The sequence below is a fragment of the Cricetulus griseus genome, chromosome 5 (genome assembly GCF_003668045.3).
Source record: "Cricetulus griseus strain 17A/GY chromosome 5, alternate assembly CriGri-PICRH-1.0, whole genome shotgun sequence".
NCBI classification, from domain to species: Eukaryota; Metazoa; Chordata; class Mammalia; order Rodentia; family Cricetidae; genus Cricetulus; species Cricetulus griseus.
The window spans coordinates 190,734,137-190,751,438 of NC_048598.1; the positions used below are offsets into that span (position 1 = coordinate 190,734,137).

The 17,302-nt window shown below is 46.6% G+C and overlaps 1 protein-coding gene across 1 annotated transcript; it reads right to left on the reverse strand.

Moving 5' to 3' along the window:
- Positions 1-11,873: 11,873 nt before the first annotated feature.
- On the reverse strand, positions 11,874-16,831 carry Serpina4 (serpin family A member 4). The gene is made up of 4 exons (XM_035445107.1): positions 16,195-16,831; positions 14,866-15,139; positions 12,679-12,838; positions 11,874-12,071 (listed from the first exon to the last, which is right to left on the reverse strand). Exons 1-4 carry the CDS (start codon positions 16,829-16,831, stop codon positions 11,874-11,876), a joined length of 1,269 nt encoding a protein of 422 aa, XP_035300998.1.
- Between the last annotated feature and the right edge of the window lie 471 nt (positions 16,832-17,302).

A 17,302-nucleotide genomic window follows, 5' to 3' on the forward strand; every position in this document is an offset into this window, starting at 1 on the left:
AAATATTGCTCACAAGTGCCATGTGAGTTTCATATTGATGAGTTTGTGCTGTAAAATTTTATTAGAACTTGCTTAGATCCACAGTGTAAAGCTGATTCAATTTTAATTCACCACCCCAGTAAATCTGGTCATAGATCTACTCCAAAACAGACTGAGAAACAAAAGATAAACATGAACAGTCAAAAAAAAAATGGAGATGAAAGGTTCCAAGGACAAAGAAGCAACACCAGTTCTTGTTTTTTTGTTTGTTTGTTTGTTTGTTTTTGTTTTTCAAGACAGGGTTTCTCTATGTAGCTTTGGAGCTTGTCCTGGAATGTGCTCTGTAGACCAGGCTGGCTTCAAACTCACAGAGATCCACCTGCCTCTGCCTCCCGAGTGCTGAGATTAAAGGCGTGCACCACCAATGACCAGCCTGTGACACTAGTTCTTAAATTGCTTTGGCTTCCTGATGCCTCAGAAGATGAGGAGAAAGTGGTTTTTGTTTGTTTTGGCTTGGGTTTTTTTGTGTGTGTATTTTGTTTTTGACGATACAGTTTTAAAATAACCTACAAGTAGCTCTAACACATTTAGCTGAGCCGATCCCCTTCCTCTTTTACATAGACAGGATTATCAGCACCATGCTCTAACCAACTGAGCTAACCGGCCATGTTATAGACAGGATTATTAGATGCCACAATAGAGACTTCCATCCTACATTTGCCCAAGCTGGAGGAGCTTGGAATCCCCGATCAAGCATTTTGGGCAAAAAAAGCTACTTTTTTTTCTAGATTCCCACCCCCCAACTACAGCAGGGGATTTTACAGTGGAGGGGCAAGAGTGGGGATGGGGGACACAGTCAGAATTCAGAATCCCAGCTCAGAGGACAACAGAGTGCTCCAGCTCCTAGACACAACAGTCCCTCGATAGCCTGCCTTTGCCTAAAAAGATAATTGCTCCAAACAGTCCTTCCTAGTCAATTTTATATAAAAGTGAAAAAGGATATTCATCCACATGACTATAAAAATCTCATTATATTAAAAAGTAAACATTTTATAAGGATAAAAATTTGTTTTACATGTTATTAGAAAATTAAAATGTGGGCCATTCAGCCCCTTCTGGGCCTGAATCAGTGGAGAGGGGCACAAATCAACCAGGTATGTCATACCAAGTTGGGTACCATCATACCAAATGCTGCCTGAGGTCTCTAGGCCCAGTCACGAGAGAGAGGAAAGGCAACAGCTCCATGCCATTCCTTATGACTGGGGTGGACAGGACTCACACAAGTGCCACCTGTGGCCCAACCAAGAGTCTTGGGGCTGGATGATTGGGCACCATTTTAGTGAGAGAATACAGGGTGGGTAGGAAGAAGAGAGGGAGAGGCAGAATGGTTCGTGGGCTGGGGAGGAAGTGGACCTGGAGAGGTGAGGGTGGTGAGGAACAGGCTGATGTGAATGGCCAGGGGGCCATCCGAATTCAGGGTAATGTCTGGGCCTGAGCTCTGACTAAGGGCCAGGTCTTGGTCAGGAGCTCTGGAGAAGCAGAGGGGGCCTGGTTTGGTGTTTGTGGCTTCTGTCACCTCTGGGTGGGTGCCTTGCAGGGGACTATAGTCTGACTTACCACCTGGGGCCAGGTTGATATCTTGGGGCCACACTGCCACACAGTGGTCATGGTGATGTCCTGGACCCAGGCTCCTGCTAAGGACCATGTGGTCTTGCTGCGGGGTCTATGTTTATGTACCTGGCCCATGTTGTGCCCAAGGGCCATGTGAATGCCCGGGGTCTGGGCTACAACCTGTGACCATGTTGGTATCTGAGGACTGTGCTGCTGCAGGGGCCAGGCCAATTAGGGTGGCCAGTGTTGTCAGCTGCTGCCATGGTACTATCCAGACAAGGGATGCTGCAAGGGCCATGTCTGGGTTCATGGCCCTGTCACAGCCAGGGTCTGTGTTGATGAAGACTGGGCCAATGCCCCAGGTCTGGGCCACCACCTGGGGCCATGTTGGTGTCTGAGACATCTGTTGGTTTAGGAAAAGCAAGAGTCCCTTAGACATTGAGGTACAAGTTTGAAAAATAAGGAGGGAGCTGTTGATGGCTGGACTGACCCAACACTTTCTCAGTGTCAAGTCCAAAAGAAACTCAGGGAAAATGGCTAACTTTGTGACTGGCAGTGCCTATTACCACTCCAAAGTGCCTGCTGCTGGCTGCTCTCTCTTCTCCTCTTCTCTCTCTTTCTCTCTTGCTCCCCCCACCCCCACCCTCAAGGCCTGGTCTCACTGATTATGTTTAGTCTTCCTGCTCTGGAATCTCCCTGATGTCTCTGACTGTACTCTCCCTCATATCTACAATAAAAACTTTCTCCTCAACCTTGGAGGGGTTATGTCTTCAATTCATTGTCTAGTCCTCGAAAACTGGGAAGGGCAAAGCTTCCTTCCAAAGAGCTCAGTCTCTCCTAACTGAGCCAAGCTGCCAACTCAACTGTCCTAAGGTATGTATGGATCATTTGTTTCTGCTGGCTTCTTCCACCCACCCTACTTGACTTTAAATTCTAGAATCTGCTTCTTTTCACCACCTGCTCTAACCATTCACCTTTCCTACCCTACTCAGTAAGTGTTCTCTCTGACTCCTGAAGTCTGCTATACTATTGCTGATGGTTCTTCTCTACTGCCAGGTCCTGCTGCCGCTTTCAGCCCCAAATGATCACACAGAGACTTATATTATTAAACTGTTGGCCAATGGCTAGGGTTTCTTATTGGCTAGCTCTGTCTTAATTATTAACCCGTTTCTATAAATCTATGTATTTCCACATGGTCTTAGCTTACTAGAGAATTCTTGGACCTGTTACTCCTTTGTGGTCTACATGGCGACTCCTTTGGCGGGGCTCTCCTTGCCTACCTTTCCCAGAATTCTCCTTGTCTCCTAGGCCAGCCTATACTTCCTGTCTGGGCAATCAGTGTTTTATTCATCAACCAATAAGAGAAAAATATACAGAAGGACATCCCCATCAGTATACCTCCTGGGCACTCACCATACATCTCTCTTTCTCCCTGGCTTCTGCAGCCATGGGTATCTTTCTACTAAGATGCTTATCCCTCTCCATCTATTGGAGTCCTCCCTTTCTCTTGTATGGTAACAACTCCTGCCACTGCATAAACAAATGATCCCAATCTCTTATATCTAAGTGTTATTTTCTCTGCCTCCCAAAAGTCTTTTATCGCTAAGCCTTTTCTACTTTCCTCTCTTGAAAATCTTTTATCTTTATGATTTCTTCACACTCTGCACTAAAACAAAAATTTTCTTAAAAGTATTGTGTGACCTCTATCTCAGGATTTTTAAGTTTATTGGGTATGGTTAAAAATCTGTAAAATCTGTAACAAAAAGTTGATAGTTTAAAAATCTATACATAGGTTGTCTTAATTTGTTACCACGTATTATGTGACCCAGCTCTTCTTTAGGAAAATAGATGTTTTTAACTAGCAGCCATGTGACTCGCCTCCATCTTGGCTGATGACATCATCAGGATGAAAGAAACAATGTAGCTGGCAGCCATATTTACCAAGGTTAAAAAGAGTATTGCAGGGTGTGGCGGAACCTGTCTTTTATCCCAGCACTTGGGAGGCAGAGGCAGGCAGATCTCTATGAGTTCTAGACTATCTGGGTCTACAGAGTGTGTTCCAGAACAGGCTCCAAAGCTATACAGAGAAACCCTGTCTCAAAACAAAACAAAAAGAAGAGTGCATCCCATGTAACTTAACTATCATCTTGGTTTAAAAGATCACATGGCATAAACCAAGTAAGTCAACACTCATAAAACTTAGGCCTATTGAGCCCTCTGCTTATCATTCTATCTTCCTTTTAGACTGAGGCAACAGCAGCTCTCTGAAATATTTTGGATATGGATGGATTTTTGTATAATGATAAATTCCTAAGATTATAAAGGTAAACTCAGGTTAACAGAAACTGACTTGGAGATGTGTGTCTAACTACTTATGTCCTTGCTAAAAGCTCAACGCTGGGCTTTTAGAAAACGTTAGATAAGGAAGAACATAAGCTTGAAAACTTAGGTATGTTGGGTAAATAAGGTTTATAAATTCCCAAGGGCTACCCAGGTGAACAAACAGTAAGAGACTTGAAGGGATGTATCTTCTTTGTCTTTGCTAACTTGGTTAAACTTTAGCTATTTGAAGAAACTGAGTCATACAAGAGGCCATGATATTCTCTAGAGGTGAACTAAGAAAGGCTAAAAAAAAGTTTCCAGTCCCTCGGTGGACTGTATTTATGGTTTAATTTTTTATTTTGAAGCTAAATGATCTTCACTTAACCTTTCAACTCAAATCTTTAAGGCTCAAACTTAACAGGGATAAAGCTGTAAACTTCTAATCTTATAAAAGCCACTAACTTGTGAACTTTTAAGGTAACTGGGACATGCAAGTTAATGGTCAGACAGCTTATAAAGGATCAAGTCTTTAGTGTCTCAGAACTGTGCTCAGAGTCATGCTAAGTACATACGCCTTCATGGTTAGTCCTAAAACAAGTAATTAAAAGTAAGTAAAGTGTGTTTAAAATAAGATATACTTAATAGATGGGTTAGAGATCGGCTGGATATGGCATTTCAAATGCTTAATGAAAAGGCTTCCTGTGCTAGGCAGACTTGCCAGCCAAGAGCCCAGGAATATGAAAAATTGTTTGCTAGTTTCCACCGCACAGCAGCCTGCCTCTGCCACCAAAGCAGTTACATCATCACCTGTTGCCAGGTCCCTTTTAAAGTGCCTGCCAGGCACAGTTTGCTTCTCTCTCTCTCTCTCTCTCTCTCTCTCTCTCTCTCTCTCTCTCCCTCCCTCCCTCCCTCCTTCTCTCTCTCTCTCTCTCTTTCTTTCTTTCTTTCTTTCTTTCTTTCTTTCTTCCTTCCTTCCTTCCTTTTACATCTTTTTACCTCTCCTGTCTCTCATCTCTCTTGCCTCTTACACCCTCTTTGCCTCTTCTCTCTTGCTTCTCTTCTTCTTCACATCTGTCTGCCTCTCTCAAGTCCTGACTCCGATAAGGCCTTTCACTCTCTTACCCCCCCCTCCCCCAATAGACCTCTTGCGCTAACTCTGTTGCGTGTGACATGTTTGCTCAGTGGCATTCCTTGGCAGGGCCCAAAGAAGGTACCAACTTTGCCTTTCTTTTTATTTACCCTTTCAGGATGTCCATAGCCTATACACATATTTTGGAAAGTTGGAGCTGATAACTGCTGTGGACAAAGGTTAATCTTTAATAGAGGCCTCTAAGTGACCCTCTGCCCTACATTCCTTTCAGCTACGGCAGAAGGCAGCTGGGTCAAGAGAGCCACCGGTTTTTGCAAATATCTTGAACTAACACCCTGAAATCAAAAGTTATAAATTTCGGAATATAACGTGACTCAAGGCCTTCACTAGAGATTGTAAAAATTCCTCTAACTGTGCCAAAGCCTAACCTCAAGATTATAAAAAATCCCTTTGACCCACCACCTGGTGCTTGGTTTTGACTATAAGAAGAGGCTCAAAACCTCCACTCAGTGTCACAGTGTCAGGAGCCCGGAATCTGTCTGTGGCCCTAGCTAGCTAGAAGTCTTTGTGCCCCAGGTGTTTGGAATAAAGTTTGCTTCTGGTTAATAGACTTTGGAGGTCTGGTCCCCAGTATTTGTGCAATGCCAGGACCCAACAGCCATCTCCTAGCAGCAACCCCAAGGTCTCCTAAGAAGCTGACAGGACACAGACAATTCTCCTTGGATTGTGGTAATGTTAACCACTAGGCAAAGAATTGCTCTATGCCCCACTCGCGGCCAGGCCTGCCCAAACTGTACCCTGTTGTATTGACTGCCCTACTCCACCTCACCAAAGTAGGTCAGTTTTCGCAAGTTCCTTCTCCATAGGAAAATCTCTCAGAGCTTCTCGGTCTGGCAGCTGAAGATGAAAGCTCTCCTGTGTGATGGCTGAAGATTGACTTCTGCCCCTCAGCGAGACCACCTGGATCATCACGGGAGCCTAGGGTACCTGGTAAGTTTCTATCATTTTAACTGATACAGAGGTCATTTTGGTTTCCACTTCCTGTTCTAATGTATCCTTCTCAGATCTTTGATGTGGATGCTTCCCTGTAGCTTTATCAGTTCAGTAGTAGGTACCCAGCTCCTCCCCATGAGGCTACAGCTGCCTGGTCAGTTCATTTCACAAGTAAAAATTTGGCTTTTTTTTTTTTTTCTAGAGATGCTAGGTCTCCTGTTGAGAAAGGCAGATACAGACCGTTTACCTCACTAGGCCGACTTCACATCAAAAGAATGATAAAGTCACAGAACAGGTTCCAGTGTAACATTTTACTGTCCCCTTTATTTACAGGAACTTGGTTGGCAATGACAGCTCTCAGTATCCAACCAACTATGTCCCATGATTGGACAGAAAGAAGAGGTTCGAAGTTTGTAAGTTGTGGGAGTCTAGGAAAGTAATTTAAGGTATGTAAACACAAGGTATAAAGGTCTGGGGATGTGAACGTGTAAGTTGTTAGGGTCTAGGAGAGTGTCGTAAAGTGTGTGAGCGCAACTTGTAAAGATCTAAGGAAAGGCTATTGTTATATTAAGACTTCAAAAGTTCAGAGTTTTAGCATTAATCAAATTTAAACTTCCTGTGGCTGTTCCCTAAGTATAGGCTTAAAAGTGCTTCTCATTGTGCTGAGAACATCTCTGTCGGATCTATATGTCCAGCACTCTGGACAGAGGAAGGACTGTTAAAGCTTTTAACTCAGAAACATGTCAGAGTTGCCAAGCTTTTCCTGTGACTGGAAGGTGTGGGTCTACAGCCTACAGCACATAACCACGAAGAGGATTTCAGTGCAGAGCCCAGTCTTGGGACCCCTCCCTGCAGCTACCAGGGCCACAGACCTTAAAGTTTCAAGATAAAGATGCTCAGAGGCCCTGACAAAAGGACAAAAGGGACCTAGTTCTGTGTCCTTGCTCAGGGGTGGACTTGTTTTCTGTTCCGGGGACTTGGCTTTTTCTCCTGAAGAGACTGGACTTATCAGTCCCAAGGCCACTGTGTTCTCAGTGTTAATGTTCTTGAGATACTCTGTTCCCCTTTGGCAACATGATTAGCTTCGCTCTGACTTAGTCCCATTGTATGGTAGTTTCCTCTGGCTCTGTCCCATGTCTTCCCTGGGACTAGTATGTAAGATACTGTACTTCTTAAGACGTTTGCTTGGCATAAGACAGCTTGTGCAAGACTTCCTGATCCCAAACTACCTTATCTTCTCTGTTTTCCATCTTCTGATCCCCTGGTCCTCTCAGAACCCTGTCACCAAGGACACCTGTTGGTCCACGTCACTGCCCCAGCCTGTACTGCCTTGTCCTAGAAGGCTTCCCAGACAACAGGCCAGTTGCAGGCGATGCGGCTCAGGATGGAGTTCTCATCAGGTTGCCTGTCACCGCTTGCAAACCGATTTCCATCACCATTGCTTGGCTTTGAGGGTACTCTGGGAGATAACAGTGACAGGCTACTGTAGACTGACATCGCAGGATAGTGGAACACCATCCCTTTTCTAGGCAGGAGTCCTTCATTTTCTGCAGCCAGTTTCCCATGGACTCAGGGTGGGGGGGGGGGAGGGCTTTGAACCACTTCCCTCAGGCCTTTGTACTTGCCAGATAACAAACCCAGAAGTCTGATAACTGCTACAGTGAGAAAGTCTGGCAATGGCAGAAATGGGACAGGTGTCATTGTGTCCATCTTGTATGTCCTAAGAACCCAACTGAGGCCCATGAGGCAGAAGGGAACGTTCCAGGTCAGGCAGCAGATTAGAACCGCAGCATCTGGGTGGCTGATGTAAAGGACGGTGCTCTTGGCTCGGAACAAATGTATACCCAGGACTTCTGGGGAACCTTGTGAGATTGTCTCTCTCTCTCTCTCTCTCTCTCTCTCTCTCTCTCTCTCTCTCTCTCTCAGTGTGTGTGTGTGTGTGTGTGTGTGTGTGTGTGTGTGTGTGTAGCAGAGGACATGGTTCAGAAGCCAGCCATCTACTCTGCTCTTTTGAGACAGGGTCTGTCATTGGCTAGGAGCTCAGCAAGCAAGCTAGGCTAGCTGATCAGCAAGTCCCAGTGACCCACCTATCTCTGCCTCCCTAGTGCTGGCATTATAAGTATACATCACCATGGCCAGAGCTCAGGTTTTGGGCCTCCCAAATGTAACAAGATACAGTAGCTGGCTAGAATATCTTGCATGGAGTCTTTGATTTACTTAACTTTTTTTTCAGTATTCTAAAGCAAAGGGTATTTTGAAACCTGAGCAACTAAATTCAGTATTTGCCTGATACAAGGCATAGGTGATGCAAACATAAGTCAGTAAACTTCCATCCATTACCTTTCTATTCATTAATTCATTCACTCACTCATTCATTCATTTTTCTGGCTGGGCCTGTGCTATACAGATTACCTAAAGTCAGGGGAGCTTTGGAAATTTGGGGATAACAAGGCCCTGTCTCTAAGATGTCCCATCTGATAGGCTGTAGGGTAAGGTGGGACAAAAGTGATGCTCAAGCTAGCCAAGAATGATGACAGAATGACAGTCTGGCTTGAGGACGGTTACAAACAGTCTTGGTCATGTGTATGGCTCAGATAAGTGGCTGCAAGAGAGAGGCTTAGAGATGAGAAGAAGCTGTAGTAGACGTGGGCAATGAAAAAGACCTGTGATTAAAATGACATGACACACACACAGTACAGGAGAAGCCGCTAGCATCAGGCCAGAGAGCTTTGAACTTGTATTCAATAGGGAGTCACTGACTGTTTCAGAGTGAGACAGAAACAAGCACACCATCAGCATGAGGAGTCGTTTTCCCTGATTCGAGGGTGAGGCGCTTTCGTCTTCTCCCCTTCATCACACCAGGGTCTCACACAGTCAGGTGTCACTCTAGCAGGGTTGTTGCCATAAGTAAACCTAGACTGCCCCCAGCTTGCCTTCTTCTACTCACTCACCCACCTGTGTCTATAGTGTTGAGAGGGGCATAAGCCAGCCTGGGCCTAACTTTAGTTCTTACAGGGATGTTGAAAACCAGAATCCAACTTGTCCTGGGCTCAGCCATCCAGTCCTGGGATCTGCAGGACCTCTTGAGTTCTAAGCACTTATATGTGCTTGTGAATATAACCTGGAGGAGGGGTATTGAGCCCCAGAACTACCCCTCTCAGTAACGCCCCCTATGGGCCCCTTCCTTGTCAGTGTTCTCCTGAGGCTGACTTGGGTCCTGTTTAAAGCCGTGTTTTAGAGGCCTGAGTGGGGAACAGCCTCCTTGGTCCTGACCTTCCCACTTCCCTTGACAACACTTTCTGTTGTGAGTTGAGGGGTTACTCCAGCCTCTTCCTAGGCTTATGGCTTTACTAGGGCCATGAGCATCTCCCATAGTCCCTAATGGACTCTGACTTTTGAATGGGTGTCAGCTGGAGGGGGCTCTCCACGGTCACCATCGACCTCTCTGTCTTTGTGATATGATGCTTCTTGTATGTCACAGATGAGAGTCGGGGACCCTGGGTCCTGTTCTCCAGCAATGGAGTGAGCAAATTTTCAGAACTATCTCTAGGTGCTCTGGACACCATGAAGTCCCCCAGAGTGAGCGTGGTCTGTGGCCTCCAAATCTTCACGTCTGGAAAATCCTTTGAGTTGACCACGGAGGACCAGCCCCAATTTCCACCCAAAACAAACTGTGAAGAAAGGTTCTGCCTCTGTTTGACCTACAGAGAGAAAGGGGAGAAGTGTGGAGGGGAGTGCTGATCTAGAAATCTAGAACCTTCTGGAAGCTCAGTCAGGAAAAGCACTGATATTAGGAAGAGAAGGGCCAAGAAAATGGCCCCAGGTTCAGGTCCAGCCCCCTATTGGGATGCTGTTTTGTCTGAATAGCATGTATGTCCAAAAGAGAATGACCTGGGATGCATAAGGGGAGTTGGCCTGGGTGGGGACAAACTGAAGCTCAGTGGGGATGTGGACAGCACTGGGTGTCTGGGATGCGGGGCTCATGGAAGAGTAACAAGGATGGTGTGTGCATAGCCCCATTTTAAGGTTTCCCATGCATAGAAAGTGTGATTCTATGAGGCAGAGGCAGCTATTCTTGTCCCATCTCATAGTTGAGTGTACTGAGGTCCAGAGAAGTAAAATCAGAACCCAAAATTTGTGACACCACTATGCAATGGGAGTAAAATGAACCACCTAGCTTGTAGATGCAGTGTGAGCAACTAGTGGCAAAGCATTATGGGAGTTCTTGTCCTGGACATAACAGTAGAGAGTGATCCAGATCTAGAAAAGAATGGGGAGGAGTCTCTCTTGGCTGCCCTGTTCTCAGCTCTCATTATCCTGGAATCAGAGAGGCCATGTTGGATCTCAGCCTGGTGCTAGTCACACTAGGCCCTGTGAGCCCGCAGGGTGTGGCTTGGAGGAGGCATCTGCTGGAAACCGAAGGTGTGGGGCAAGCAGAACCAGTTCCTGCCAGCCTGCCTCATCCACAGGCAATGTTTTATTCTCCCAGATGCTAGAAGCATCCCTCCTTGGAGGATCCACTCTGCTTCTGAAATCATCCGAGCTAGATCAAAGGCAGAGGGGTATAACATATTACTCATGTGGAGAAACTAAGTCCCAAGAATGGAAGGGACTCTCTCTCTTGAAGTCCCAGACCACACCAGCAGCAGGGCTAATATATTAACAATGCTGCTCCTGGCTCCAGGTTGGGTTCCTGCAGCATGCTACGGCCACAGCTGTCTGTACTAGGAGCGTCACTAGTCAGCTATCAGGCCATAGGCAGCACGCCTCTCTCTGAGCCTTCCTTACTAGGTATCATGGTATGAATCTGAAATGTCCCCACAGGCTATGCTTTGAACACATTTTCCACCTGGAATGTCTAACAGTTGGGGCTTGTCTGTTGAAGCAGGTCTTTAGGGGTGAGCTTTTGAAGGTTGGTCCAGCCCTCGGTTCTGGCCTCGCTGTCTGCTTGCTGGTCCACCATGATATGAACAATCTCCTCCATCTCCTTCCACCCCCACCATGAACTGACATGGTTGCCAAGCCTTCCTGCCATCATGGACAGAAGCACTCTGAAGCAGCGAGCCAACCCCCCTTCCTCAAGCTGCTTCTGATAGGCATTGTCACAATGAGGCAAAGGTAATAAAAGCAGGAGGCCAGTGTCCAAGTGGCTCAGGTTGCTTCTGTTGGGAGTCGTCCTACCAAAAACATTCTCAGTTCCTCTTCTGGAAAAAACAAACAAAACAAACAAACAAACAAACAAAAACCTGAGCCCGGGCATTGGTGGCACATGCCTTTAATCCCAGCACTCGGGAGGCAGAGGCAGGCAGATCGCTGTGAGTTTGAGGCCAGCCTGGTCTACAGAGTGAGTGCCAGGATAGGCTCCAAAGCTACACAGAGAAACCCTGTCTCGAAAAAGGAAACAAACAAACAACCCAAAAAACAAACAAACAAACAAACAAAACAACCAAAAACCACTAACTACACTCAGCCAACTGACATCCCTTCTCTTACATACATGGGTAGCTATATGGGACTTGAACACCTCATACTCCATGTCTGGGACATGGAGTTTGTTATGTCCATGTCCAGGTTTGCTAACAGGGCAAGGTCTGGGAGGAAAGGCAAAGGACATGTCTGTAAGTGTCTGCTACGTGTGAGGCACCACACACACCAGGGTCTCAGAGCTATCACTGGGTTTAATCGGTGCAACCTCCCCACCCCAGAAAGGCCGTTCTCATTTTCTAGCCCATCTTGCTATACCTCTTCCTGTACCATTGACTCCTCTTTGGAGTCAGGGACCCTTCCCTGCTCTCAATCATGGATGCAGAGCTCTTCCTACCCAGCCCTCCCGAACCACCTGCTGCTGCTGGTAACAGCCCAGCTAGTCCTGGGACAGCTATGCTGTGGGGTTGAACACCTTCCCCATGAAGAAGATACTCTTGGTGCTGGTGGAATATATCACTATGAAGAATGGCCGGTTGAATATAAGGACATGTCTCTTGTGCTGGGCAGAGAAAAAGGTGACAGAGACACTAGTGGCTGCCGCAGCCTCCGTGCCAACTTCATTCACATCCAGGGTGGCCTTGTGGAAAACCTAAGAGAGAAACCACATGCTTTACAGCCTCTCCGAATTACACAGTAATGACAGATGTTGCTCCTAACCCCCTCCGTGTGTCTGTGTACTCCTGTCACCTCCTAGGAGGTCAGCAGCATTGTGGCCACATTAGGGGTAAGGATAATTAAATCAAAGATCAGGCAATATCCCAAGGCAAGGAGCAAAATGGAAATTCAGACTCCTCTCCTAGGGTGAACCCATTAATATGTCTATTGCCCATGTGCAAAGTAATGGATCTCTGGTTCTCCTATAAAAATACACTGATTCAGGCTTCAGCCTCCCCCTTTTCTGTCCCTGTAGTGCATCCTTCACTCTCCAGGCCTCTGACATACCCAAATTCCAGGCCCCTGGCCTAACCCAGAGGTGTCTGAGGGCATGGGCTGGCCATTGTCATATCATTTCCACACTGAGACTGTGTCTCGAAACTGGTGTGCTGCTGGGTGGATGCTCATACCTGTGGAAGACTGAGCATACTCAGGCTCCCAGAGACAGTATGGTAGCAGGGAGTGTCTCTACTGCCACCTCCTTCTCAGACGAAGAAGTCTCTCATAGAGACCTACAGGGTCAATGACCCTTTCTTACTTACTTTGGATAACTGCAAATTCTCTTCTTGGTTAATATTCGAGAAGTTAGCACGCTGGGTGAATAGGTCCCGGAAGCCCAGGTCAGGCAAAATTTCATCCAATGCATAGGAGTTTGCAATGGAGAATTTGGGAAACTGCAATGAGAGCTTTCTGTAAAGGTACCTGAAGGGGCAAAGTGAAGGAGGTATGTTAGATTCTCTCTCTCTCTCTCTCTCTCTCTCTCTCTCTCTCTCTCTCTCTCTCTGTGTGTGTGTGTGTGTGTGTGTGTGTGTGTGTGTGTGTGTGTGTGTGTGTTGCATGTGCACATGTGTGGCAGTCACAGGACAAACCACAGGGACAGAGTCTTTTATTGTCCTGGAACTTGCCTGGTGAGGTAGGCTGGCTTGTATGCAAACCCCTGTCCACTGGGATTACAGGCACCTGCCACCACTCCTGGCTTTTAGAAACTGAGTTCTGGGATCCAGACTCAGGATCTCTATTGTCTGAGCCAGCTCCTGAAGCAGCCGGACCTTCTTCAGAAGAAAATGACTCTACTTCAGTTTGGCTTTCAGAAGCACCCGTAAGACAGGCAACCCCTCAGCTAGGTGCCTATAGGGGTGACAGACCCCGAATGTCTACTTAGCTATCTAGAGGAGTGATTTTTTAAAAATTGAAATGTAATTACACCATTTCACCCATCCTTTTCCCTTCTCTAACTCCTCCTCTTAGTGTTTCTTGTATGTGTATGATTCAGGGCTGACCACTTGGTATTGCGTAACCAATTAAGGGGCTCCTCCTCTGGGGAAGACTGATCCTCCTCTGAGTATTCTTGAGTTGCCTATAGTTTATCTGGGGTAATTACTGCCTTTGGACACCTTAAGAGGCTGTATTGTGGAGGGATACTCTGGAATGTTACGATAAATCTTTCTGCCAAATGTCGCCGAGCCCCACCTCCATGTGTACACTTTATGCCAGCCGCCTGCCCGAGTTAGGCCCAAATAAATACATAGAAACTTGTATTAGGTACAATGCTGCTTGGCCAATGACTAGGATTCTCATCTGTTAGCTCAGTCTCAATTATCATACATCTATATATTTTATAAGACTTATCTTATTGGACGCCTTATTGGTGTCCCTCTTTGCCGGAGCTCACATCCTGCTGCTGGAGGAGGCAAACGGGAAAAAGGGCCCTTCCTGGTTCTCCTTCACTTAAATATGAGTCTCCTTGCTATGTCACTTCCTGCCTGGATCAGCACTTCTCTACTACATTTCCCAGAATCCTCTTTGACTCCTAGTTCCATCTAACTTGCTGTCTCATTGGCCAAACAGTATTTTATTTAACAATCAATACATAGTAGTACAGCCCTCCCTCCACCCCTACACCCCTCCACCCTTCCACCCTCCACCTGATGGATCACATCTGCTGTGGGCCTGCTGACTTCTGAGGGTTGATTGCCTGTCTCAGCTGATGCACCTGAATGAGGCCTCTGACTTGTGCTTTACTTCTGTGTGACTAGAAACGCTTCCACTCAGGGCTTCAGTGTGAGGGGAAGCTGCCTTGTTTGAAGCAGCGGGGGCCCAGCTGATCTGAGTCTTTGTTTCACCTGAGTTTGGCTACCAGAAGCACCACTGTGAGTGTGCTGGGTAAACAGGTCCTGGAAACCCAGGCTGGGCAAAAATCTCATCCAGTGCACAGGAATGTGAAATGGAGGATTTGGGGAACTGCAACAAACCCTTTCTGTAATGGTACCTGAAGGGCCGTGGGGGGCACTGTACTTTCTCCTCCTCCTCCCCTCTCTCTGTACTTTCTCCTCCTCCCTCCCCTCTCTCTATCTCTCCATGTATGAAATTGGATGGGTGGATCGAATTTTCTTAACCCTTCTACATCAGCTCAGTCATCTAGCTGGGGGTGGCAATTTTCATATTCATTGCACAAGGTTTGACCCTCAGAGGTAAAGTCACTCTACCCAAGGCCTATGCAACAGAAGAACTCAAGACCATAACTCTGGAGTGTTTCTCTCCAATGAGCGTGACCCTGTACTAACCACCACGGGAGAGTTCACTGTCTTAGAAGACAAGGGAAGTCTCAGAGCCAGGACCCATGCCTTCATAGATTAGTGGTCACTCCAGTTTCTAGCCACTGAGTTTCATGAGAAGGTCCCATTTGCAAGTAGCACTGTGGATTGGACACCATGGGACATCTTGATTACCTATTTTGAAGCAAGTGGTTCCACCGTTTTAGCATGCCTGGGGACAACACCTGCTCCACCTCCTCCATCTTGTCCTCTTGAGGAAGGATGAAAAACGCCATTGCATCACCTTTGTAATCCATCCGCAGAACCGTGCAGGGCACATGCCTGTCATCAAGAAACCAGTGTTTCTGATCATCTTGCAGCATCATGGGTACCTTCACGACCGTGTTCTTATCTACGTAGAAGTTACCGTTGAAGACTTTTGAGGAAGGAAAGGGTTTCTTCCACAGACCTGAGGGTATAAGGGAGACAGAGGAGCCAAACCTTCGGTCAGGGAGTGCCATCTGTTTCCCAGAGCCATGGTATAGCCACTGAAGACCCTTCCTCATTGTTACTGTGTCCCATCCAAGCCATCTAGGAGGAATGGTTGATCTCGATCGGCAGCTTGATTCAATTGAGAATAATCTAGGAGAGTGGTTCTCAAACTGTGGGTCACGACCCCCTTGGCAAACCTCTATGTTCAAAAATATTCACATTTTGATTCATAATAGTAGCAAAATTACAGCTATGACATAGCAACAGAAATGATTTTATGGTTGGGATAACCACACGAGGACCCATATTAAAGGGTTGCGGCATTAGGAAGAGTGAAAAGCACTGGACTAGACAGATGGCACAGCAATTAAGAGCTCTTGTTGCTTTTCCAGAGAACTGGGGTTCGATTCCCAACACCTACCTGGTGGTTCACAACCAAATGTAACTCCAACTCCAGGTGATCTGATGCCTCTGGCTCTGGCCATCACCTGTATTCACATGCATATACCCCATACAGACATACAACTACACAAGCAAACAACACAACAGCAAACCCAATAAAATAAATCTTCAAAAGGAAGTTGTTTTTGAGTGGTCAGTGGTGTGTAAACTCACCACATGTGGCACACAGGTGTGGTGACTAATTTGCCTGGGAATGTTTTCATTTTGCTCCCAGTGGATCCTGAATCAGAACCAGTTACAAGCTGAGATTTGGAGCCGTGGAGATCACATATGACATAGAGGCTCCACCATCAAGTCCTCATGACTTGAGTGTGACCTTCAGGACACACCGGATGAAAGGAGAAAAGCAACTCCCAAGAGTTGCCCTCTGACCTCCACATGTGTGCTGTGGCATGCACTCATAAAAAGCTGAGTTTGAAAAGTGGACTAGCTGTGTTGAGCTCCGGAGGTCCTCACAAGAAGATGGGACCTCGGAAACAGCTAGAGGTACCTGGATACTGCAGCCCACCCTAGCCTACCTCCCAGCAGGAGTGTATGCTCGGCAGTGAGCTGGCACCTTGTTGAGCTCACCTCGGAAGAAGATATAATTTATCAGAACCATCCTCATGTCAGGGGTCAGGCCGCTAACCAAATCCCTGATCTTGCCACGGGTTTTCTCCTTGACATAGTTGTTGATGAGCTGGGTGGTAGCCTCCATGTCTCTGAAGTTACTGCGTAAGACTTTGCCATTATAGGAGGCTTCAGCAGTGCTGACAAACTTAGGGAGGAGATGCAGGTCCTGGTTCAGGATCAGGGCATTGCCTACAGAGATGTCCAGCTCAGTGGATGGACGACTTATCACTTGAAGCAAGGACCTGATGCCGTCCTGGATTTCAGGCAATGACAGCTTCGTGAGATTGAAGGCCAGGCCTTCAAGGATCTGAGTCTGGGTGTCCCCACCAGCTCCCGTGGACAGCATGGCCAAGGCAATAGAGATGCTGAGTGGGGAGAAGAAAATGTTCTTTTCAGAGTTTTGGGATGCTATCAGGTGGTAGAGGCTGAAGGCAAAGTTGGCATTGCTAGAGGCAATCTGGTAGCTGGAGACGTTCAACTGTGAGAATTCTCTGTTGGTTTGGTTGGCTGTGTTGTCGATCTCTTGGACTGCCTGGCTGTGAGACAGCATCAGGTGTCCAGCCAGAAGAAGGAGCAGGCAGTGAGTGCAATGCATGCTGGATCTTCCAGGTCTGCAGAGAAAATGATACCCCGTCCCCAAGGATATTCCAGCAACAGACAGGAGCCCTGCTTAGCTGACATTAGCAGGCATGGACACAGAGGTGGGGAGATTCCATCACTAGGTAGGGAGTTTTAGGGGCTAACACCTATGCTGTTTTGGGATGGCCCTGTAAGTGACATTACATTGCATTACATGTAAATGTAAATATCATTTTAATTGCTGTGTTCCTTTGCTCATTTCAGGTGAGGTTCTTCTTAGAAAACCATCAAGGAACTAACTGGTTTTAGGTAGTTGGAGCTCTCCATTCCCTCTTCTACTGACCTAGAAATAACCTCACACTAGAGATAAATTCTGTGATTTTCCAAATCAAAATCCAAAGATGTTCCTGTGAGGCATCTTTGAACACAGAACATACGATCCCTTCTACATGTGATAACAGGTCTTTCCAATGAGAAGATGTCTATG

Bases quoted from the DNA above. Each gene is read 5' to 3' on its own strand.
- Serpina4 (XM_035445107.1), bottom strand. From the start codon at position 16,831: ATGCATTGCACTCACTGCCTGCTCCTTCTTCTGGCTGGACACCTGATG. The intron at 15,140-16,194 runs GTGAGCTCAACA...TTATACCCTCAG, and splicing joins AAATTATATCTTCTTCCGAG to GTCTGTGGAAGAAACCCTTT. The intron at 12,072-12,678 runs GTAAGTAAGAAA...TTTCTCTCTTAG, and splicing joins AGAATTTGCAGTTATCCAAA to GTTTTCCACAAGGCCACCCT.